General features: G+C 40.7%; 1 protein-coding gene across 2 annotated transcripts; it reads right to left on the reverse strand.

The window, feature by feature from the left end:
* Positions 1–363: 363 nt before the first annotated feature.
* Positions 364–19,530, reverse strand: etnk2 (ethanolamine kinase 2). 2 transcript variants are annotated; one of them, XM_074639986.1, is made up of 10 exons: positions 19,098–19,530; positions 11,396–11,533; positions 10,885–10,977; positions 10,437–10,558; positions 9,876–10,016; positions 5,744–5,886; positions 3,610–3,693; positions 3,357–3,517; positions 3,140–3,213; positions 364–2,093 (listed from the first exon to the last, which is right to left on the reverse strand). In XM_074639986.1, the coding sequence occupies exons 4-10, from the start codon at positions 10,487–10,489 to the stop codon at positions 2,021–2,023; spliced, it is 729 nt and encodes a 242-aa protein (XP_074496087.1). In that variant the 5' UTR covers positions 10,490–10,558; positions 10,885–10,977; positions 11,396–11,533; positions 19,098–19,530; the 3' UTR covers positions 364–2,020. The 2 variants fall into 2 exon arrangements, with proteins under 2 accessions (XP_074496087.1, XP_074496002.1); XM_074639901.1 differs by lacking the exon at positions 10,885–10,977 and having other exon boundaries at positions 19,098–19,529.
* Positions 19,531–25,999: the final 6,469 nt, after the last annotated feature.

A 25,999-nucleotide genomic window follows, 5' to 3' on the forward strand; every position in this document is an offset into this window, starting at 1 on the left:
TATATCTGTAGCTTAAGTTACGTAACAGACGCACTTATTTTAACTAGGGCTGTCTAAACGTAAATTCCTTTTAACGCCACTAATTTCTTTAACGCAACTTTCGATTTTAGGTTGTAGGGAAGATACTGGTATCATATGAAACTAGAAAACCCGATGAATGTCATACTAGCTTGTTGTGAAGGAGACTAAATAACGCTCCAAACCTGGGCTAAAATTTGGTGAGGAAAAACTGTCCCCTCTGAGTGAGCTGTTGTTGCCTGTTGGGCTGCAGTTTGACAGGTTATGATTGGAGCATATTGTTGTGTGCTAAATGCAGTACCTGTGAGGGTTTCTGGATCAATATCTGTCATTGTTTTGTGTTGATAATTGATTTCCAATAATAAATATATACATACATTTTCATCCCATGTTGATAAGAGTATTAAATACTTGACAAATCTCCCTTTAAGGAACATTTTGAACAGATAAAAAAATTAGATTAATGGCGATTAATTATTTTAATCGACTGACAGCCCCAATTTGAACCCAAACCATGATCTTTTTTTTTTCAAACCCTAACCAAGTAGTTCCCTAAACCTAACCGAGACCACTTCACAACATTAACCACGCACGAACCATCTACGTGAAGAAACGACGCTAAAGGTAACCCATCCCCTGCCTCTTTCTGAGAGCTAGACGTGATTTGACCTCAGATATAACTTATGCAAGGAGTGATTATGGAACAAAATTGGACAAATCTGAGACGTGAGTGTGAATAGATTACAGGCTGAGAGCCGTCTCTAATGTTAAGATGAAACAGGTACTACTGCCTCAATCTCAGCAGATGGAGGGAGATATGAAACTAAACTGTGGGTGGAGGAGAGCAAAGATAGTAACGTGAGGAGGGAGCAGACACAGGAGGAGGAGGAGGAGGAGGAGGGGGTGACGGAGGTTGTGATTTTCCGAGAGGTCTGGAAAAGTTTAACGGAGCGATTCGCTGTAACCATAAAAGTCAAGAAGGTGGAAAACACACAGAGTGACGTCTACACAGGTCCCCTCATCTCTCTCTCTCTCTCCTCCTTCACAAAGCAACACATTACTAAAGCAACCCAAGCTGAAGAGTTGTTTCACCTGAGATGTTAAATAATCCACAATGTCTTCACATAAATAAATAAATGCACATTTAGCTACTCTCTATCACCGATTGCTATAACACAATTAGTGATGCCACCTATAGCCAGTCCATGAAAAGCTCCATTCGCTGTTCCACACACACTCGGTGTCTGGTCGGTCCGCTATAGCACACTTTGTTTTACATTTCTAGCAGCAGCAGTTTGCGGAGTAACTACAAAGAGGAACTGACAGAAGCTCAAACAATAAAATGAGAGGAAAGAGGACACAGTACCGCCCACGGCTACGAGCAGTTAGCATCAAAGATGGAGGGAAAAAATCGCACAAATCCGAACTTAAAGTATCTGCAGACAGGAGGAGGAATGGTCTCACCACACACACCACATGCAAAAATCTGAGGAATCCCAGGTGAAATGCCTCAGTAGTCAGTTTCTAACTCTAATGAGGCCACATGGCAACGAGTCATACATACAGTGCAGGACAAACGATCAGTCTTGTCCCTCTTCTGACCTTCATTACCAGCGTTGTGGAACATCTCGGCGCCACAGCGACGGACACAAAGCAGGTTTTTCAGTCTAAACTTCAGACTGCTGTGCTCACTACGCCTTGTTCAGTTGCCCGAAGAGGGAAAGCAAGACGTGGAGTTTATCTAGATAACACAAGCGTACACACATACACATACACACACACAGAACCCATGGAAGTTTTAGCATTCTGGAGCTAGAGTTGGGGACAGACGTGGAGAGCTAATGAAAGTGTAATTGGGCTTGTTGCAGATAAAAGGATGCCGGGTAGACCAAACAGCGGTCCGTCAACAGCTGGCTCACAGAGAAGAGTTCCCAACCCTTACAGGAAGTCCCAGCATCCTGTCTTCTCTCCGCAGTCTGTCCGTCTCTCTCTCCGTCTCCTCTCATTCTGGGATCTGCAGGGCCATCACTGCAGGTTTGGTCTCAAAGTACTGGTTGAAACGGAGCACAGCGTACCTGCCGGACAGAGGAGCAAAATAAGGTGGTGATGTCGCCGGAGGAGGAGGAATCCAGCCTCACGTTTGCATTCTCCTCCCTTTTTCTGTGAGGGAATATAAACTAGAATGATCGGGCAGCTATTGGGCATGTTTTTAAAAGAAGACAAAATATGGAAAATGTACAGCCGACAAAATGTTAATACAAAACATATTGTTCCTGATTCATTTGTTCATTTACTACATTCAACATGTGGGAGGCCCCGTGTGTAGCTGTTGAAATGGAGTGAAATCACAAAGTGCAGTGCTTGGCTGTGCTCCGGTCATGTGACCAGTTGGCGTTCCTTCACCAGATTTCTACAATGGTGGCGGTGTCACAAACTTTCTCATTTTACAGCTAAACCGTGCACTACAGGATGATTCTGAGAACATGTGAGGAGAGGAATAGACATTAACGTAACAGAATATTGATTCATATTTGATCAGCGCTGCCTAGTTTGACCGTTTGGTCGGAGTTCAGAGTGATTGACAGCCGGCTCTCATAGACGGCAGCTGGACAGCAGACCTCAGATCAGCTCTGACTGCTTGTTTTCCTCCGGTCTGTGAAATCTTGCAGATGCTGTTAGGAGCACCGGAGGACACCGGAGGAACATGATTTTTTTCAGGTTACCTGTTTAATGTACTACTATATTTTGTTTTAATCATATTTGCTACGATCTCACCTAATTCAGCTTTAACTATTTTAAATGAAGCCCTTTTTGACAGTATAACTCTACTGCCTTTCTCCCAGTGAGGCGGGAGCGATTGGGTTGCCATCCATATTCTTCCTCATGTCTACTTCCTCTCTGTGAACCAGTAGCACTAGGGGAATGTGTGTTACAGGTGTGTGGGTAGGAAGTGTTAAGTGGTACGGATGCTCACAAAAGAAATGAGAGACTTGTCTTTTAGGTTTTGGGTTTCAGTCACAGACAGATTCCTTTCAGACACACAGTCTGACCTACACGGTGGGGGGGGTCGCCACACACAGCTCTAAATCTTTCACACACACACACTCACACGGTGACTTACCCGAGGAAGTCAAAGTCGATGGAGGAGTATTTGGCCTGGATGAGCGCCCAGAAGCCCCAAAAGAAGTGAGAAGCCTTGAGAGAGACAAATCAGATATCAGTTGGAGTAAAGTAACGTGAGACAGCATGTAAGAGGTAGTGTTTGTGTGTGTGTGTGTGTGTGTGTGTGTGTGTGTGTGTGTGTGTGTTGTTGTGGTTGCCAACATATTCCTCCTCACCAGAGCAAACTTGTTGACCTGCACATAGAGCGTCTCCAGCTCTCGCGGGCTGACCTCCTCCGTTTTCTTGGTGAAGAGTTTGTAAGCCTTCAGGTAGACTTTGAGCCAGTCCATCTGCATCTCCCTACTGGGGTACAGCCCGTAGTCCAGCTCCGCCATCCCTGAACACACACACTTAGTGTTAATAAGCCGCAACGCCGTGTGGATTTAACATTAACTCTTAACGTACAAATCACACTGGGGTTCGACAAACCTGCAAATTCATTGAAGTGGTTGCCGATGTCGAAGGCCTGGTAGTTGTAGCTGGAGTATTCGTAGTCTATGAAGCGAACATGACCTGAGAGACAACGAGAGGAAAACGTTAAGTGTATAATGGCGTGCCCATAGATATAGAATAGGAGTAGAACGAACGTTGAAGTGTTTGCCGTGGTCATTTGACTAGTGTAACCGTTACTGTCAAAAGAGACATTTTAGGCAAAAAATAAATACAAAATAAAAATCTGTCTGTAGCCGCAAAACATTTGATCACTGTGATGAAGGTAACACAGTTTATAGTCTAAGTATATAGTATATAAGTCTAATGCAGTGAGGGCCAAAGAGACAATGTACGACGGAGTATTAGGGCCACATTGAGGGAAAAAACATCTGAGATTTACAGAATAAAGTCAGAATGTTATGAGAATAAAAAGAAAAAGAACATAACACATATTACACGTTATGATATTATGACTTTATTCTCATAATATTACAACTTTTTTTTTACTTTTTGACTTTATTATCGTTATATAATGACTTTATTCTCGAAATCTCAGATCTATTTTTTTTCCTCAATGTGGCCCTAATACTCCGTCGTACCGTCGTACCATAGACCTACAACAATGATAAATAAAAAAGAAAATGTAAACAAAAAACAGTTTTTCATTTCCATTTTTAAAAATCCACAGGGAGCCACTGGAGAGGAGCTGAAGAGACGCAGGCTGCTGACCCCTGGTCTATTGTTTGATTGATTGTTGTTAGTTGTCATGGTGACAACACACGTCAGTGGGGCCGTAAATTTTACACGTCTGCTGCAACGGTAACAATGGCAACATTACACATAAAAATGGTTGCCACTCTGACCGCGCTCGCCTCGCAGTATGGAAACGGCCTCTGTGCTCTTCTGTATCCTGTTGGTACAACTGTATTTTATTAAAATATATCTTATTTATAGGCTACATATCTACAGACTATCAGACTAGGGACGCCAAGTGCATTATTATCGTACTGTCGTAGATGTGTCAGCGTTTTTGTTCCTGTGCTCTACACGGAGCTGACACCCGTCCGCCCGCCTGCCTGCTCGCTCGCTCTCATCCCCGGCTCTCTGAAGTTCTGTATCCCGCTGTTGTCTGGCAAAAGCAGCTGCGGCGGTGGCATGGAGGTTCCTGGGGACTACCGGTACAATAACCTTTTATTTTGATGTTAATAAAATAAACCTGAATTCATGAATATGTAGGATATTACTACTGACATTCCTGTAGTATTACGTCACAACGTCTGCTGTACTAGTCGTGTGTTTATACGTGTTTATTTGCATATAGAGCGGGGAAGTGAGATCGGATCACAAGCGGCCACTGGAGACGCATTCTAATGCCAGGTCTGAACTGACGTACTTAGAGCTGTCCAGTCAGGATGTATGTTAACGCCAGGTCTGAACTGACGTACTTAGAGCTGTCCACTCAGGATGCGTGTTAACGCCAGGTCTGAACTGACGTACTTAGAGCTGTCCACTCAGGATGCGTGTTAACGCCAGGTCTGAACTGACGTACTTAGAGCTGTCCACTCAGGATGCGTGTTAACGCCAGGTCTGAACTGACGTACTTAGAGCTGTCCACTCAGGATGCGTGTTAACGCCAGGTCTGAACTGACGTACTTAGAGCTGTCCACTCAGGATGCGTGTTAACGCCAGGTCTGAACTGACGTACTTAGAGCTGTCCACTCAGGATGCGTGTTAACGCCAGGTCTGAACTGACGTACTTAGAGCTGTCCACTCAGGATGCGTGTTAACGCCAGGTCTGAACTGACGTACTTAGAGCTGTCCACTCAGGATGCGTGTTAACGCCAGGTCTGAACTGACGTACTTAGAGCTGTCCACTCAGGATGCATGTTAACGCCAGGTCTGAACTGACGTACTTAGAGCTGTCCACTCAGGATGCATGTTAACGCCAGGTCTGAACTGACGTACTTAGAGCTGTCCACTCAGGATGCATGTTAACGCCAGGTCTGAACTGACGTACTTAGAGCTGTCCACTCAGGATGCGTGTTAACGCCAGGTCTGAACTGACGTACTTAGAGCTGTCCACTCAGGATGCATGTTAACGCCAGGTCTGAACAGGGCCTCAGGTGCTCACCCTCTTTAGTGTTGTGGATGATGTTCTTGCAGAGCAGGTCATTGTGGCAGAGCACCACAGGGGAGCCCAGAGTGGAGAGATGCTCCTTCATCCACACCATCTCCTGCTCCAGCACCGCCTTGCTGGGAACCTCCTGCTGGATTCTGGACCGGGAGCACAGAGGAAAAAGGAGAAAGATCAACTAAAACAAACAGCGTTTCCTTGTCTTGTGATCACCATCACAAAGTGGGAACATATGTGAAAACAACTGAGACCAACATGCACAAACAGGCTCAGCGGGGCTCTGGCCTGCTGTCTCCTGGGAGCTCAGTTACAGAGAAACAAGCTCTCAGTGGACACTCGTGGTGCAGCAGAGTCACTATGGCTACACTACTATCTCCTCAGATCTCATTAGAAACATTTGATTTGTGATTTATACATCACGGACACAGGCCGACTGAGCATTCACACATCCAACCCGTGATCAGCCCCGGTCACATGATGCACATTTACCACTTGACAGCTTCAATCTGCGTCAGTCTGAAACTGGTATTATTGGCTAGTGGAGAAAGAGTTAAGTCGCTGAGTTAACGTCACAGCCAACCAGACTGCTGTGCTGAGCAGAGACCCCTGCGCTAACTGTAATGGGCTTATGGGCCTTAATCCAGTCAGCCTGATAGCAGGAGATGAGAGACGGAGGCACGCACATACATACACAAACACACATACACACACCCTCTCATTGGAGATCTCTACCTGAGACTCAACAGTTCAGTCCCTGCCTGGTGTATAGCAAAGCTATATCACACCGTTCATCCATGAGAGGAGGACAGTTTGTTATGTCATCTCTACTGAAATAATTCTGTATCACACTTAGGATATCTCTATACCAGAAATTTAGTTACAACCGCCAGCGAAATTCCACGATTCTCGATACCACGGTAAAAATGTACTTCAACATCCACTCCTTTATTACCGTTTGCATACTGTTTTCTGTTAGGAAGTTAAACAGCTCATAAGTCCCTCTCTATTACCTATTTTATATTGCTGTGACTACATCTCCTTCATACAGCTGGATTTATTCAAGTTTCTAGACAAAAACTAAATTTTTACCAGATTACATTTGAACTAAGGCGGTCAACGTTAACCCGATAATAACGCGTTAATGCAAAGTCGTCGCAACTTTTGATTTTTAGGTTGTAGCTGGCTCAGTTTTTTTAATTCAATTTTTTCTTTAACCTTTATTTAACCAGGAGTAAAAACTCATTGAGATTAAAAAAATCTATTTTCCAAGAGTGTCCTGGCCAAGATAGGCAGCAGCACAGTTACATGGTTGCAGACAAAAAACAAACATAACAATTGAAAACAAAGACAAAGAGCAAATTACAGAATCATAAGGTATCAAAAATCATTCATCAGCATTCAAAACATCTACAACCAGACGTGCTTGTTTCCAAATCTTTTAGAAGCACTTCAAAGACATTCAGTGAGACCAGCTCTCCAAGTTCCAGGTCATTTTGAAGCTGAGTCCAAGAAGAGGGAGCAGCATACTGGAACGCCCTTTATCCCAGTTCACTACGGACTTTGGGGACGGTTAGTAGGATGAAGTCCTGTGAGCGAAGACGGTAACTTCCCGTACTTTAGTGGTTCAGTCTACGGGTGGAACAGGCAGAACATCCGACCCGAGTATACAAAGAGCAGTGGTGCGTAAGGGCTTTACAATTTGTAATAAATCTCAAATCTCAATCTTTTAAAGCTACAGTGAAGATACTGACATCATATGAAACTAGAAAAACCTGATGAATCCATTGATACCAATCATGTCATACTGGCTTGTCGTGAAGGAGGTTAAATAACGCTCCAAACTTACTCTAAATTTTGGCGAGGAAAACCTGTCATGGCCATTTTCAAAGGGGTCCCTTGACCTCTGACCTCCAGATCAGTGAATGTAAATGGGTTCTATGGGTACCCACGAGTCTCCCCTTTACAGACATGCCCACTTTATGATAATCACATGCAGTTTAGGGGCAAGTCATAGTCAAGTCAGCACACTGACACACTGACAGCTGTTGTTGTCTGTTGGGCTGCAGTTTGCCATGTTCTGATTGGAGCATATTGTTTTATGCTAAATGCAGTACCTGTGAGGGTTTCTGGATCAATATCTGTCATTGTTTTGTGTTGTTAATTGATTTACAATAATAAGTATATACATACGTTTGCAAAAAGCAGTATATTTGTCCACTCCCATGTTGATAAGAGTGAACTGATAAAAAAAATGTGATTCACTTGCGATTAATCGTGATTAAATATTTTAATTGATTGACAGCCCTAATTTGAACACATCATGATATAACGCTAGAATTTACCTTCGACCAATACTCGTTTACTCTTTTATTATTATTTGTACTGAATAGAGCGCATCATAATGTCAATCAATGGCACCTTCCGTGTTGAACTAGAAATGCGGTGTGATCTGTTGAAGTCGGCAGGACGACAGCTAGCTGTTAGCTGGTAAACAGCACAGTCCTGTACGGAGCTAACAGCTAACGTTAACTAGCTCTCGTCCTGCCGATATCAACGTAAATTTGTTGTTCGCAATGTAGCGTCATCAAGGAAAAAATAGGGTGCGTCCCCTGAATGCAAACACATTTTTACCGTCCCCGGGACGACTTTTGCGGTACTATAGAAAAACGAGTACCGTCATGTTTTCAGTATTTTGGCATCGACTTGGTACCGAAGTATGACTTCGCGTGACATCCTTAATCACACTGGAACATTACACAGACCTCTGCCAGTTCTTTGACAATGCCCGTTAACATCTGCTTCAGAGCAACAAGTGTCTGCCGTCCAGGACCAGGACACTCTGGCTGTCTGTGTAACCAAGGAAGTAAGAGTAAAGTGACCCGATACACCGAGCTGAGCAAACATCTGCTGGCCCACTGCATGCCTCAGACTCCCTAATCCAGTCGGCTATTATTGTTACAGTTATATAAGCCACATGCTGGACTTAATCTAATAGCCATCACAACAAAGATATCAGCTGTGCCCGGGCAGCTGGCCAGGTTATGAAACGCTCTACCTTTGTCGGCTCCGCGGGTCCGGTGCCAAGATGCAAACCGAACCATCTTCAGCCTGAACTCTTGGAAAATCCTTCCCCTTTCCCAGAGATGAAAATGCAATTTCATAAAAGGCATTTATGACTTATACTGTATGTGTGTCAGTCCAGGAGTCAAAAGTTTCCGTTTGGATAAGTTCTAGGAGTTATTAACTCTCAGGTTTTACAGGATCTCTGGTCAGAAGCAGTCTGATTTTTAAATCACATCAGCTGTTATATTCTATGCTTGGCCATAACTACATAAACAGTATACTGTAGGTGGTGTTGTCATTAACCTGGATTTATGACATGCAAAGTAACCGGCTGCCCAGTCACAGTCGACTGAGTGACAGCAAAGTTAACAACTTTCTGTCGTCTTTAACTTTCTCTGTGATTGTTTATTATGACCAAATGATGCAGCGCAGGACGAAAATAACATCATGAAATAATGATCTGATCCGCCAGGCGGTCAGTCACGCTTCTTGTCAGAATGGTGTTGATAAAGTGACAACAAGTGATGGACAAAGTGGGATTCTTTGTTCTGTTTTTGATGCTAAAAACCTGTAACTAAGATTTTTTTTGATGTGCAAGAACTTTTTGTGACTTGATTGTTTGCAAACTGAAAACAGGACAAAAAGAAAAGTTTGAGCCATTTGTCTATTGTTCAGGTGTGTCACTGTGGACAGAGTTCTCAACTAAAACAACCCAAAAACACTAGAGTGGACTCATTTTCACATAAAACGTTTTAAGGCACTTTCACCTCACTTTTACCTCCTAAACAGGGTAACTCGTAACATCCTGGAGCAAAAATGTTTGATAAAACTACTTCACCGAGTTCTCTCAGATATCAGGCTCAGGGCAGATTGACTCTGTCCTCATAACTTGTGTTACAGGCAAATCAGGCTGCGCTTCAGGAGCTATTTGCATCATTATCAGCGCGCGTGTGTGTGTGTGTGTGTGTGTGTGTGTGTGTGTGTGTGTGTGTGTGTGTGTGTGTGTGTGTGTTTTGAGCCAGGCGCAAGAGCGCCAACCAAGAACTACCGAGAAGCCAGATCTCACCTAACGTTGGACGCTTGGTCGGTGAACTCGGTGGCCACGAGGGAGAAGTATTTTCTCATCTTGATCCAGAGGTTGGGTTTGGGGATGCAGCCGTTGTGTGCGTGGATGGCGTGGATACGAGCCATCTCCCTGCTTATCAGTCTGAGAGGAGACAAAGACACACAAAAAGATAAATAAGGTTTACCATTGTGACGAGATTTCAACATGAACCAGTACATTATTGACTGTCATGTATTAGTCTCCGGTTATAAAGAAGTTCCTGAAACACACACTGAGCTGAGCTGAGCGTTTAAAAGCCAGGGACAATGTGTGTTACCAGATAAAGTATTAATAATGATCCCTCTGGGCACATTACAATTATTGCAGTAGTGGCATAAGCAACTCCTCGGCTTCCAAACCCGTCTGCCATCTATTATTTGCATGTGACTCACATGTTTTTGCTTCATTTGCCTCTTTCCCGTGAGGTGTTCGAGGCATTTCTACCTCTATTTCTACCATTTCTATAATGCTACCATGTCTGAGCTAAGTGCCCTATGTCCTATGACTCTACAATGTCCCGACCTGAGCAAGGAAGGATCCCTGACATCCTGCACCCCGAGAGCGTCGCCCTGCATGAACTCATAGCAGATGCCGTTCTGGAAGGTGCAGTAGAGGCGAGGAGCACAACCATTAGCATGTAGCACCTAGAGGAGGGACACAAAAATACACAACAATACGTAAGAATTAGATTGGAAAAAAACATGTTAATGCATTTAAAGGGAGGTTTTTATATCATCTGTAGCTTCACAGTGGCGTTCCTTAAATATTCAAATCAAAACATTCAAATTTAGTTTGAAGTGTGTATGTTTTAGCTTCAAAATGCTATTTTCCCTTCAAGCCTTTCTAAAAACTTTCCCCCATGTGACCTGATGTAGGTTTCAGCATGATAACGCTGATACATACTGTATAAATACTGTATATATATATATACACACTGTATATACAACCTTATAGTAAGTGTATTACATACAGTAACTTAGATGGCGGTCGGCATGCTCCCAGTTTGTAGTACCGGCACCGAAGCTAAACAATGTACTGCTGTGGACACCACCTTAGTTTGGATCTGAAAGTCACACAATAGCACAAACAAACTAACCGACCGATGCAGCGGTAGAGCAACAACTCCCGTGTTCTGCATGGTACAATGACTGTTTTTGTGAATGGAGTCTGGTGGCTTTGAAGACCGCAATATAACGGCTTCAGTTCCCTGTCAGAAAGGGCTGTCTGACATTCACAAAAACAATTATTTTAGATGCATGCAACCCCACTTCAAAATATCCAAACTAAACCTTTCAGTTATCTCCAAACTTAGCACAGCTAACTCAGCTAGTGCTAGCGTTCACATGGTTCATAACCTTATTGATTAGCTTACTTTGGTAGCCTACGTCACTGATTTTTCTTAACGGCTGAGCGGGCGTTTCCATTAGAAAACCCCCAGAAAAGAAGGCAGATGGACAGGAGAGCACAACCCTTTACAATACCTGAAAGCTTTTGAGCTCATTGTCTCTGTCCACAATCAGCTCTGTCTTGTTCCCGTATACTCGGACCAGGACCACGTCCTCCGGACTGTCCTCCACGTAGCAGCCCACCAGCTTGTTGGTGGTTCCATCAGTGAAGAGCTGGAAGAAGAAGAAGAAGAAAAGAAATGATATAACCTCTCACACAGATATAGAGGAATCCCCCCCCGACCTCCGACTGTACAGCACCATGTCGGTTCCCAAACATCATCTTGAATTTGAGTGTTTTCTGAAGCCATCAGCTGTCTTCAGTTCAGCACAAACAGTGCAGACATCATGCAGCTCTGACCTACATGAGATAAATGTTATCATACAGCAGCATTCTTAACTGAATCCCTGGCACATGTGCCTTCAAGACCACAGAGAGCTGCATCAATGCCAAGCACTTTTTTTAGTCCTTAGGATGCGTATTTTAGGGCTGTCAAACTTAATGCAATAATAACGCGTTAACGCCACTAATTTCTTTAACGCATTAATCCAACTTGCGATTTTTAGGTTGTAGAGAACTCAGTTTTAAAGCTAGAGTGAAGATACTGGCATCATATGAAACTAGAAAAACCTAAAGAATCCATTGGTACCAACCATATCATACTAGTTTGTCGCGAACTTGCGCTAAACTTTGGCGAGAAAAAACAGGCATGGACATTTTCAAAGGGGTCCCTTTGACCTCTGACCTCCAGATATGTGAATGAAAATGGGTTCTATGGGTACCCACGAGTCTCCCCTTTACAGACATGCCCACTTTATGATAATCACAAGCAGTTTGTGGGCAAAAAAACTGGTGTGTTCTTTATACTAGAACAGTTTTCCTAAAATGTAATTTTAAAAAACCCTGTATCATGATATGTATCGTATCGACAGATTCTTGCCGTTACACAGCCATATATCACGGCAATGCAGACCTTGGAAATGCACGCTATAACAAAATCCTACAGTCAGCAGGTGTCGTAAATTCAGCAAATTAATACATAGGACTTTGAACGAAGCACGGTCGATGTACTGGACGTGGACGTCTAACCACACCTTCCCACGGGTCACAGCCAGGACTACTTGACTCATCTGCAGGGTGGTGTTGTATCAACAAGTTAAGTCTCTTCTAAAATGAAGAGTAAGCAAAAAGACTTCTGTGTCTAAAGCCAGGCCGTAAATATCTGAGTGACAACATCACTCCTGTGGAAACCAGTGGGCCGGCCGGTCCGTCCCACTGCGGCCAAACACAATAACAACATACACACTGTGTGCCTGCATCTCCCCCGGCCCAGACGCTCACTCACACATATCTGGCATTCCGCATGTGGCTGACCACAAAGATGGGCGCGCAGGCATCCCTGTTATGACCCAACATACACAAGCATACACGCCTTTGCTACCACATGACTGATCCCTTCTACCCGCCACACAATGCACCGCTAAGACCGGCGATCAATACATCGACAGACAGCGATAAGCTTGGACCCAGACAGAGGTAAACATTCGGCCATATACCGCCTGACGCTTTATTTTTGTTCCCTCTCCATGAATGAGTCTACGCTCCGTGGTCTGACTGCATCAGAGGTGAACCATTCGGTCTTCAGCATGAGAAAGTTGTAAGAGGAGACGGTTGCTTTGTTGCTCTTGGCGCACACTCTGCTGTTTTCCGGCGCTCTGTGTGTGTGTGTGTGTGTGATGTTTGGAAATGGACGGTGTGTATTTACAGTAAAAGTCTTCCTGTCCAGGTGGCGGGGGCTAATCAGGTGTTTCTGTCAACAGTGCTGCCCCACTGCTCTCCGCTACATTTAGCGCTTCCCGCTCCCATCAAAACAAGTCCTGCTGCTCCAGAACATCCTCCCAAACTCTAACACTATTTTTTCTAACATTAATCTCACACTCGCCTCACTCTATTTTCTGCTGTATTTATAAATACACTGGCAGTTGTGCAGCTGTAAAACTCCAAATGGAAAAGCCTGTTTGGGTGGTGGTGGTCACTGAGAAAAGCTGTGCTGGTCTGGCCTGTAGAGGTCAAGGCAAACACCGTCACATCCTCAGCTGCAGGTGTGTGTGTGTGGATGCGTGGGATGTCGTATCCTGAGGGATTAGCCAGCAGGATGTAAACACATGGTTGGCGTAGCCGTGTTCAACCCGTGCCACTCAGAGTAGCAGCAGTGTTAACGTGGCCACTATCAGAGCTCATCCAAAGACTTTGACCTGACCACGACACGTCAGTCACTGGATCATTTTACAAGGAATCAATTATGCATATTCATTTCCCCGACAGGGTGCGTCTCCGAAATAGATTGCTCAACAACACACTCAAAAATATTTGCAAAACATCGCATCTGTTAGTTTCATAGTGATTGGAACTCAAAATGTATACAAGAGACGGACACAGTAATGGATTAATCGATTACTTGTAGTGTGTGCCCACTCAATGTTTTCATTTTAATTCATTGATGTGTTGTGAGTGTTTATACTGACGTTATATTGACTGCACACTAGGGCTGCAACTAACGACTATTTTGATAATCTTTCGATTATTAGGGCTGAATGATTTTGAAAACAATATCTAATTGACATTATTTTTGACTGATTTTGCAATTGCAATATGAGGGAGTGACCATTTTTACATCAATATTCTCATTTTCATTGAAAAACATATAAAAAAGTAAACATTATGGTGTTTTTTTTTTTGTGGGGATCTGTACCGAAGATGTTTTCTTTAGTCTTTAGAATATGATGTGTAGACCAGAGGCCCGTACTAAGAAGCAGTATCTGGCGTTAGCGAGGTAACTTCAGGGTTTTCCGTCCTACGAAGGTGGATCACTTTGTACAGGGGTAGATCTCCATGGTAACTGATGCTGAACAGCTAACCTGCTCCGGAGCAGGTTATGTTCCAGAGAAGAGATCAACTCGTATAAAAGCACCGCCTACTGACCAATCAGAGCTCGGTGCGCGGATCGTATGATAATATTACACACATATGAAGAAGTTTAAGTCATAATCCAGACAACACAGTTTAAACTGACAGATGCAGGAAGGACAGCTGGATTTATGCTGTGGGTGTTTACCCCTTTGAATTATATTTTTATACTTATTTTTTTACTTCCTCTTGAGTCTGTTTCACACCGCCGGAGACGGGACGCAGCTGAAAGAAGGTTGAAATCGTTATACACGCCCCATACTTAATAATGGGCATAATGAGGGAGTAACCCATTCATCCACTACGCTACTAAAAGCTATTTATATCTAGACGACTATATTGGACTTTTGAGTGTTCCGTTAAATTAATAGCTGCCTATCCAGCTGTTCTTCCTGCATTTGGCAGCTTCAACTGTGTTACTTTTAGTCTGGATTATGTGTTTAACTTCTTCGTTTTTGTCTAATATAGTTTACTCTACCTTTCTTTGTAAAATGTGCCGCTCTGCCTGTCTGTCTGCAAGTCTGCGGACTTGTCCATGTCTGTGATTGGTCATATGCTACAAACACCAGCCCGTTCATGTGAACGCACTCACAGCCAGACTGAGAAACCCTGGGTTGATTTACCGAGTTGATAACCAGCGTCGTAGGACCGCTTAGCGGGATCTCGGTTGTTAGGGTTAGTGAAGCCAGATAACGAGAAGATACCCTGGGTATGTTGAACTGGCTTCGTAGTACAGACCTCTGGACATCTCTGCAGCAACACAATATTAAATTTAAAATGGTATTTTGACAATATTTCACCTTTAACAAATATTGCACCTCCTGCAATTTGCACTAGGCCATATTGTGATTTCAATAAAATGTCAATTAACTGTGCAGCCCTATCAATTGTTACTTTGTTTAATCGATCGTTTATCACAGTTCATTAAAAAACTAAATGTATTCCTCGTCTTCTTGTACAATGCTTTTACTTTAATAAAAAATAAATATCTAAAAGGGACATTGGGGATGCAGCCATGCACTGAGAATAAAAGAGAAATGTAGTTTTGTTTCCATTTATAACTCTTTATGACTTGGGAGCGCCTTGGTAGCCGAGTGGTTACAGCGCTACATGCTACATAACCGCAACTTCCCGGGTTCGATTCCAGCCGCGGGACCTCTGTTGCATATCATAATCCATCTCTCTCTATCCCCCGTTTCTACACTGTCCTCTATCAAATAAATGCAAAAAGGCCAATAAACAAAACTCTTTCCATGTGCTGAGAATATCATTATACATCAGAATATCAAATCTGAATAGATTTCTTTGGATCCCATTAGGGCTATCAAATTTTCACGGCACGATTATCATGGCCAAAATAATTCGTGATAACGATAATTTGCGATATCTATAGAAAATTAAAAAATAAGTCAAATTCACCTTTAACTTTGTTAATTGTGCGTTTCGTCTCTTTTTTTGGCAAATTAATTAAACTCAAAATACGAGTGTAGGATAATTGAATTATTGCCCGACACAAACCCATAAATCTGTTTGTAGGTCTCAAAAGGTTTTAAAACAAGCACTCAGGTCCTGCATAAAGTTACAAATACAAACTGGTCATTATAGAATTAAATAGTGTTCTGTTGCTGCTTGTCTCTCATTATTAACAATCTTCCATAAATGTACAAAACACACTTTGCTCATATGAGGAGTAGTGAGTCCATTTATATCCTGTAAGAGCAGACGAAAATGACTTGAATAGACGAATAAAGCTGTCAGTACTTTTTGCTGTACTGGTGCCGTGTCACTTCTTGGACACACACTCATCACGCTCTTTAATATTAAACTGACAGAGTAAAATGTTCAACATAAGTGGTGAAGGTTTCTGATGGTAGAAAGCCGACCCCGGGTTAATATAATACTTGAAAGAATAAGAAGTATTTTGGAAAGAAGAGGAAATAGTTTTGCACCAGTGATCAGGGAATCCAACTTCTGTATATTAGTACAGTATGGTTGCCTCCTCTCAAATGTTATGTGGCTAATTAATTATAAATGAGGTAAATGAATGTAAAATTAATGAATGTTGGGGAAATTTTGAATGACTGCTTTCTTAATATAACGCAGTTAAAAGTGAATATGAGTTGAACTTATCGTAACACAAGTGTGATGTTGTATAAAGTATAAAGCATATGATAAATATGATGCACTGTATTGTGGACCCCAGGAAGACCAGCTGGTGGTGCCCTTGGCATTAGGGATCCTTTTAAATAAATACATAAATAAATAAATAAATATATATTACTAGCTGCTTTTCCATGTTTAACCATTATATGAAATATGTTTGGGTTTTTGACTTCTGGTTGGACAAAACAAGACACTCAGACCCAGATAAAGCTCCATCCCACAGAGCTGTTCACTTAAAATAAGTGAAGTCAATTTCTGGCTCACTTTGAAAGCAAGCACTAATTTGTGTCCTTTAAAATCAAGCAAGTAACAGATAAGTTCCCCAAAGGGACCTTTTGCTGTGCCAACAAGCAGAGAAATGCTGATTTTCTGATATTAACTCCACTTTCAATGATTACACCCCCCTCCTTTCTTTCTGCTCCTGTCACTGAGAACTCATGAATAATACAACTTGAAATAGTCTCAAGTTAAGTTTCAAACTTTAGCCGACACACCTTCACCTTTTATTTGTAGAACAGGCACAGATCTGCATATTTGTCAGCTTGCCTTCTGTGTTCCTGTTCTTTTTTTGACTTTATTATTCATGCCACCTTTGCATATAAAAGACTGCAAATAATAAAACTGGTTTAGCCGGGGTTTTTTTCTCCAAATACTGTGAGTGCATCGAACTGTAAACGCTAGACTGTGTTAGTATTTGACATATATGTTTACTATCTGCTTAGTGTCTGAGGCCCTATTTTCAAGCCTCAGATAGCTTATCAGGGTGTCCAATCACACATATCTCCATTATGTCTTATGATGATGATGTGTTTGTACCTTAACTAGGTTGTGAATAAATTATAGGGCTGTCAAATGCAAATTCGTTTTAACGCCACCAATTTGTTTAACAAATGAACGCAACTTGTGATTTTTAGGTTATAGCGGGCTCAGTTAGGTGTACCATATGAAACTAGAAAACCTAAAGAATCCATTGGTACCAATCATGTCATACTAGCTCTAGGCAAAACCGTAATGGCCCTTTTCAAAGGGGTCCCTTGACCTCTTGACTCCAGATCAGTGAATGTAAATGGGTTCTATGGGTACCCACGAGTCTCCCCTTTACAGACATGCCCACTTTATGATAATCACATGCAGTTTGGGGCAAGTCATAGTCAAGTCAGCACACCGACACACTGACAGCTGTTGTTGCCTGTTGGGCTGCAGTTTGCCACGTTATGATTGGAGCATATTGTTTTATGCTAAATGCAGTACCTGTGAGGGTTTCTGGACAATATCTGTCATTGTTTTGTTGATTGATTTCCAATAATAAATATACACATACATTTGCATAAAGCAGCATATCTGTCCACTCCCATGTTGATAATAGTATTTAAATACTTGACAAATCTCCCTTTAAGGTACATTTTGAACAGATACAAAATAACTATGGACAATCATGCGATTAATTGTGATTAAATATTTGAATCAATTGACAGCCCTAGCTATTAAATTGACTGTTACACCCCTACTAGTTGTGAGCTAGTTACAGTACATTGGATTGGAGAGGTCTCTCTGCATGATTTTGCCCATTCAGAGCCCAGCCCCACCTCAACAGCTGCATATTAATGTTTCTATAACTGTGTTATTAACATTCAGTCACACTGGATTAATAACATAGGCTATGACTTGGCTTTCATGCTATATTTAGAGCTTTAGAGTACTTTAGACATATAAAGCTAACTGGAATATTCCCCTACTGTCCTTTAAGGTAACTTCTTATTGCTTAGAGTTTAAGTCTAGATAGCTTAGCTACCGTTTGCTAACAAGACTACAACAGAATATAAACCAGCAGTCTTCATTCATGAATTAGGAATAGAAGGTGGTTTGTTAAAAAGCCAGTAGAGATGATGTTTCCACGGCCCTGCTCCTCCTTTATCTACCTGCACACATTAGACCAGGTTTCACTTTGTTTGAGTTTCTTTCTTAAAGTCATGAAAATAAAAATGCTTTGGAACTTCTTAGTATAACAGAAGAATGTGAGTTACTGAGTTACAGAGTTACAGAGTTACAGAGTTACAGAGTTACAGAGTTACAGGGACAGCCCTTACTTTCATTTATCATTATTTTCATGTATCATTTTACATATTTTATTTGTTCTTGTTCTGTTTGCACCTTGTCCTTTTACTTGAATGCAATAATCTATGAGCCATGCTGGTTGGAAATCTGGATTTGTTCAAAAAAAAAAAAGTCTCATTAGCCTAGCATACAGCTAGCATACACCTAGCATACAGCTAGCATACAGCTAGCTTAGCTTACTCTCATTAAGCTGTATGCTAGGTGTATGCTAGCTGTATGCTAGCTGTATGCTAGGTGTATGCTAGGTGTATGCTAGCTGTATGCTAGCTGTATGCTAGCTGTATGCTAGGTGTATGCTAGGTGTATGCTAGCTGTATGCTAGGTGTATGCTAGCTGTATGCTAGCTGTATGCTAGGCTAGGTGTGTGCTAGGTTAGCTTAGCATCAGCTAGGTGGACAGTGGTCCCGGTACCATTAGCCTAGCCTAGCCGGTACCTTGGTCTGGACGTGGTTCTGGTATCATTAGCCTAGCCTAGCCTAGCCTAGCCGGTACCTTGGTCTGGACGAGGTTCTGGTCCCAGGCGGGTCTCAGCTCTTTGATGAGCTTCATCGCTCCCTCCGTCACGTTGTGCTCATCCACGGTAACCGGGATCTTCCTGATGACCGGCGAGCCGACGGGCACATGGATCTGCGTCTCCATCCTGCTGCTGCAGCCGTTAACCGTTATCCGTTAACCGTTACCCGGTAATCTCAGACTCCTTCACAGACGGAGGTTCAGCAGCATACAAAGAGTCCGTTAAAGCAGATAAAGGATGTTGTCTTGTTTATCTGGCTGGTCGCAGGAGTGTAACCGGGTCTGTCTGTGCCGGGTCTGGATGGTGAGGATGGTATGTCTGGATGCTCTGGATGCTCTGGTCGCCGGGTTTTCTTGGGAGCAGTCCGTCCGTCAGTCAGTCAGTCAGCTCTCAACAGGACCATTTCCTCCTCCTGCTTGGCTCCGCCCGCCAGGGATCATCCGATTGTACCGCCGGTTGAGACGCACCACAACCGTGCACGCCCATCGTCGTCTCCGAGTGTGTCCGAATGGAGCCCGAGTAGAGCCGACTGGAGCCCATCGCCGTCTCCGAGTGTGTCCGAGTGGAGCCCGAGTTCAGCCGAATGAACAGATGCTGCTGGCTTCATGGAAACATGTATTTTGAAGATTAAATTAATGTCTTTTTAAGAACAGCAAACAGCCAATAAGTCGCCTGTATCAGAATACGTAGGTACTGTAAGCAGACTAGACTTTAATTTAATGAACAACTTTACTTTACTTTTTTTTAGACTAATAACTGCAGTCTAAAGTTATTGTCATGTGAACTGTGAGAAGAAGGCCTATATATGCTTCTTCTGCAGCTGTCTCCAGGTCATAATTATGTTCTATTTTGGGGAAACAAATTATAAAATAATAATTAAAAAAAATCCCAAATCCATTTAATAGCAATTATGTGTGTGATAAATTTCTTATGGGCTGATGAGAATCTATTCAGATTTTTGTATTTATTTTTATTTATATAGATTTATTTATTTATTTATTTTATTTTTTACTTTATTAATAAGCAGTTCTTGTATGTATATATTGTTATTGTACTTATATTTTCTAAAATTAAAACAAAAAGTCATAATTTTTTTTAAAAAGAAGATATAGCTTAGTTAATGTACTGTAATTAGGCTACTACACCTATACCTATATACTATATAGCATAAGTGTACTAGATATAAAATTAGCTAAGATAAGATTTATTGATTCCAAAGGAAAAAATAAGTTTTCCAGCAGCACAAGAGACAGACCAGGCAACGATGCAAATTAGAGCAAAGGAAATAAAATATCAGGAGAGCCACATAATTAATAAAAATTTAATTAAAGCTATATAAAATAAGTACAGCAGAGTATACAGTAAGTACAAAAACTACAATTAATTGAAATGAGAAAGTTGGTTCCCAACCTTTTTCCTTAAGGGACCTCTTTTCTATCATTGAGTAAACTGACGACCCCTGACTAAGTGACATATTTTATGGATATTTCATATTATATTTAATGTATAACAATGGATGTAACATCAAAACAATATCTCCTAATTAGCCAAAATTAGTCATCATTTAAGATATTTTCAGATTTGCTGTTTTATTTGCCAAATCATTATATAATATAGGAGACAACAAGCAAATGTAATTTTATAAAATTCTTTACTTATGGATGTACTTAATAAAGTTTAATATTCATGTAATATTTTGTGATCACACTTGAGAGATACAGACTGGAAATATTGTCTGGTGTTTATGTGGCGGGTTATCTAATCAGGAGATGATGACTTATCATAAGTATATAAACATATAAATACAGGTGTATGTTCACTTCTTTAACTTTACCCTAATTCCAGTTATTTCCACATCAAATAAAAGACTTGAGGGCAAAAGACAGTAGTGTGCCGGTGTTTTTAAAAAAATATTTTTATTTTTTTTAAGTTACTCGCTACTCAAGTAACTTTTTTTTTTACCGTAAATACTTTTGTTCTCTTACACAAGTAATTATTATTGATGACTACTTTTACTTCTACTTGAGTACTTTTTTTTTGCAAACAGTACTTTTATTTGAGTACAGTTTTTGGCTACTCTACACACAACTGATAACAAATGATAAATTGTACAATTAACCCAAGTAGTGAACACAATAACTGCAGGAAGTTTGTGTAAAACGAGCGATTTGGATGAATTCTGAGCAGATTATTACCTGTGAAAAATGAATCAGAGATGAGTTTTCCTATTATTTTAAGGAACTTTTAATATAATTCTTTATTTGTATTGTTTGTATTGTTTTAATTTTTACCAATCATTCATACTTAATTCTTTTTTTTGACAGAATCACTGTTTTCTTCTCCCTGACGCTTGGCCGTTGTTCTGTCAGCTCTTTGGTTGTTTTAACTTTTCTAATGCAGGACGAGGCTGTTTAACAGAGACGGAAGACTGTGAATATAACTTGTGTTCAAGTCTTCACCGTGATTTTATCCTGTTTATATCTTAAATAATAATCCAAACTTTAAAAATAACAATTAATTTAGTTTTTGTCACAGAAATGAATGAAATGCTGAAATATAGGCCAATTGTATATTTCTATAAAAAGTTGTCCTACACACCTTAAAATCAAGAAGGCCTCGCGTCCCCTCATGAAGCGTTGGTGACCCCTAGTGGGGGTCAGGAACCTCAGGTTGGGACCCAGTGAGAACCCTCGGCCATTGTACATAAATGTGCTTTATGTGGATTGATATAGTCCAGTATATATGCACCCAATAGGACTTCAACCAATAAAATCCTTGATTAAAAGTAGACATATAGTGATTTTAAAGAACGATCCAGAGAGATAAACAACTGTTTAAATATAGTAACTGGTCCAGATGTTTAGTCTGACTACAGCTGGGTAGTTTATGCATGGGACTCTTTATTAGCAGAGGAAAAAATACAGCCACCAGATAAATACAATGAGAGAAATCTACAAGATCTACCTTCTGCACAAAATCTCAAAATTGACTGTTATTTTCTTTATTTGTTATTTGTCAATTACAGCAAATAAGTCATTGGCAATGAAAATCTTTGGTCTCAGGTTCTTTCAACAATGTTCATAATATAAGTCTATATAAAAGGGGGAATTGAACAAGTAAAAGTAAAAGCAAAAATGAGAATCTAAGGCATAAAATATGAAAGTTAAAATAAATATAAACATAAGGAAATATAAAATAGTAAATGTAAATTTTAGTTGATGACGGTATCTCAGATGGGGAAACTGAATGTAAACAGGATGTAGTATATTATATGCATGATGAGAAGTAATATTTGTACACGGAGGTGTAAACAGGATGTAGTATGTATAGAGAAGTAGTAAATATGTATAAATACACAGAGGTGTAACAGTTTGTGTCATATACTCAAGAAAGCTGCATGAAGATAAAAACTACAGACACATTAATAGTTAACATGAACTATCAGATTAAACTTGTCATAAAAAAACAACTCTGTCAGATTCAAGTCCCTGTGCAGTAAGTTGAGTAGCCTAATGAGTATAAAGTAGACAAGTTAGAGGCACAAATGTGCACACAAACAGCCAACACTGACCTGACCTGCAACGATCAGTTCCACTACGGCAGTAACAACTCTCAGTCAAGAGGTGGCAGTAGAATAATAAAAATGTCTTTGTCAAGTGGTGCAACAAGGGTACAGGTTGTACCCTGAAGGATTACTCCTAGTTAGGATGAGTACATGAGAGAATATTATAACTATTATCTTCTCTATTTGTTACAGGTTACGTCCTCTTTGGACTCTTTAGTTGTCTGTCAGGTGGGATGTAGCAGAGGTTGTGCAATTTCTAATCTAAAAAGCAACTATATGCAAGATTATAACTTCATATCAGTGTATTAATGCTGAATATAAATAAACCCTTCACACCATCATTTTCTTATTCTTATTTATTCTGATTCTTTTTTTGAGTAATATGAATTAAACTGTACAGAAATTGTACAATGATTCAACCGCGCAACACTGCTACTGTACATTTCAAGAAATATTCATATTTAATTTATATATATGTATACTATTCTTGCATTTATACTTAACACACTTTAATCCATTTTCTCAGCATTTTTTATTCACTTATTTAAACTGTGGTTATAATACACATATTTGTGCATATTTGTTATATTTCTCATTTTTTTATTTTTATTATTCATTTATATTTCTCTGCATATATTGGGTTATATGTTGTAGCATTATGTGCATAATTACATTACGTTACATTACGTTAAATTACGTTAGAGTTGCTCATATATAAACCTAAAGAAATGTAAAAAAATAGAAATAAAGGAGTATATAACATGTAAATCATGTAAATAATGCTACAATATATGTAAAGAAATATAAGCATGTAATAAATAAAAAATAAGAATGAAACATGAAATATGTACAAATATTTGCATTAAGACGTGCAATATATTACATATAACCACAGAGCAAATAAGTAAATACAAAATGCTGAGAAGTGGGATCTATTCTAAGTGTGTTAAATCTAAATGCAAGAATGGTATAAATAAAAATTAAATAAGAATATTTCTTGATATGTACATTATAAATACAGTGTTATTGAATTAATTAATTGATTATTGCACAAGTTATTGTACAGTTGAGTTAAGTCAGTATTGTATGGCAGAGTATTAGGACCACACTGAGGAATACAAAATAAATCTGAGATTTCGAGCATAAATTCAGAAGTTTACGAGAAAAAAAATCATAATATTATGGGAATAAAGTCAGAAGTTTACCAGAGAAAGGTTGTAATATTATGAGAATAACGTAATAAGTTTAAGACAAGACAAGATACGTTGTTTCCCCCCTCAATGTGGCCCTAGTACTCCGCCGTAGTATTGTATATAGCAGCTGACGGGTGAAATAAGTCCAGGTCCAGTTTATTGACTCATGAGCAGTGCATTGTTTATGTCTCAATGAAGATGTGCAAACAGTAAGGAAATGCATCATTCTCTCACGCCCAAACTTGTCGAGCAGCTAAACTTTGTCCATGTTTGTAAATGACTAGCGGCTGCTTTTAGTGTTACAGGATAGGGAGGGATGTGTTGGTGTGTTGGTGTGTTGGTGTGTTGGTGTGTGCAGTCACACCCAGACACTGTGTGAATGCAGCAGCTCAGAGCTGCAGCTCTACCTGTAGCCACACGCCTCATCTGCTCTCCCTAAACCTCACCCAGACTCCTCACTGGCTCTCAGGAATGCAAAGCGTGTGTGTGTGTGTGTGTGTGTGTGTGTGTGTGTGCGTGAGAGAGGGTGTGTAGGTGTCTGATTGTGAATGCGCATGCACGTGTTTTAGCCGTGACCTTGTACACAGGTGGGACAGCTCAAAGGTAGACCGCTGCTATAGATGGATATCTGAGGAATGAGGAAATGTTTACATTGTCACACTGCAGAGTGCTGTTTACAATGTCACACACACACACACACACACACACACACACACACACACACACACACACACACACACACACACACACAGTGATCATAAATCACATCTCCACTGAAAGAGTGAGCTGTGAGCCAGCTTCTTGTCTAACCTAATTTCTCATGTCAGGGCTCATGTTGACACGCTGCTCATCGATCACAGATTGCTTGATTAGAATGAATCGGGGGTGTTTGGGAAGAGGGAGTGTTTACTTTCACACACACACACACACACACACACACACACACACACACACACACAACTTTATAACATTTACACAAACCCACACACAGAGGACACGGGTTGGTTTCAGAGTTGACAGATGTGGCTGAACAATGTGCTCAGTTTATGATCTACAACAAAGTGAAGTGAGTGAATGGGAGGTCATTCAAGGACGTCTGACCATCTGGACAGTTTAGAGCTCGCTGGACTTTGTCTGTCTGCAGTAATGTCCTCATTGTTTTCTTATTGTCCTCTTTCACCATGTCCAGAGGGACTATTTCATTTCATTTCATGGTTTATTTGATAGGGACCAATACAATGTACAGAGACAACTTCAAAACGGCTATCTGACGCCAGTATCAAAGTGCTTATAGCGGATGCTACTTTGCAACACCTGTCCTTAGAAGGAAATTAAAACAGGAATGAGTACAGGAAAAAGAAAAAGATACAATAAAGCACACACTTAAAAACTAGAGGTGAGTTCAGGTTTGTCGCTGAATTAAACAGGATTTGGTTGCTCTCTTAAAAGTGGTACATTTTGCCGCAAATTTCAAGTGATCAGGTAGCGAGATCCAAGACTTCGCTCCTTTCACAGAAAAAAGCCGTCTGAGCAAAAGATAATTTGCAGGGCTGTCAATCGATTAAAATATTAATCGCACATATATTTATCTGTTCAAAATGTACCTTAAAGGGAGATTTGTCAGGTATTTAATCCTCTTATCAACATGTGAGTGGACAAATATGCTGCTCTGTGCAAATATATGTATATATTTATTATTTGAAATCAATTAACAACACAAAACAATGACAGATGTTGTCCAGAAACCCTCACAGGTACTGCATTTCGCCCCAAACTGCATGTGATTATCATAAAGTGGGCATGTCTGTAAAGGGGAGACTCGTGGGTACCCATAGAACCCATTTACATTCACATATCTGGAGGTCAGAGGTCAAGGGACCCCTTTGAAAATGGCCATGACAGTTTTTCCTCGCCAAAATTTAGCGCAAGTTCATAGCGTTATTTAACCTCCTTCATGACAAGCTAGTATGACATGGTTGGTACTGATGGATTCATTAGGTTTTTAGTTTCATATGATGCCAGTATATCACGCTACAACCTAAAAATCGCAAGTTGCGTTCATGTGTTAAAGAAATTAGTAGCGTTAAAACAAATTTGCGTTAACTTTTTACACATAACAGAC

Source organism: Sebastes fasciatus, chromosome 1 (assembly GCF_043250625.1).
Source record: "Sebastes fasciatus isolate fSebFas1 chromosome 1, fSebFas1.pri, whole genome shotgun sequence".
Classification (NCBI taxonomy): domain Eukaryota; kingdom Metazoa; phylum Chordata; class Actinopteri; order Perciformes; family Sebastidae; genus Sebastes; species Sebastes fasciatus.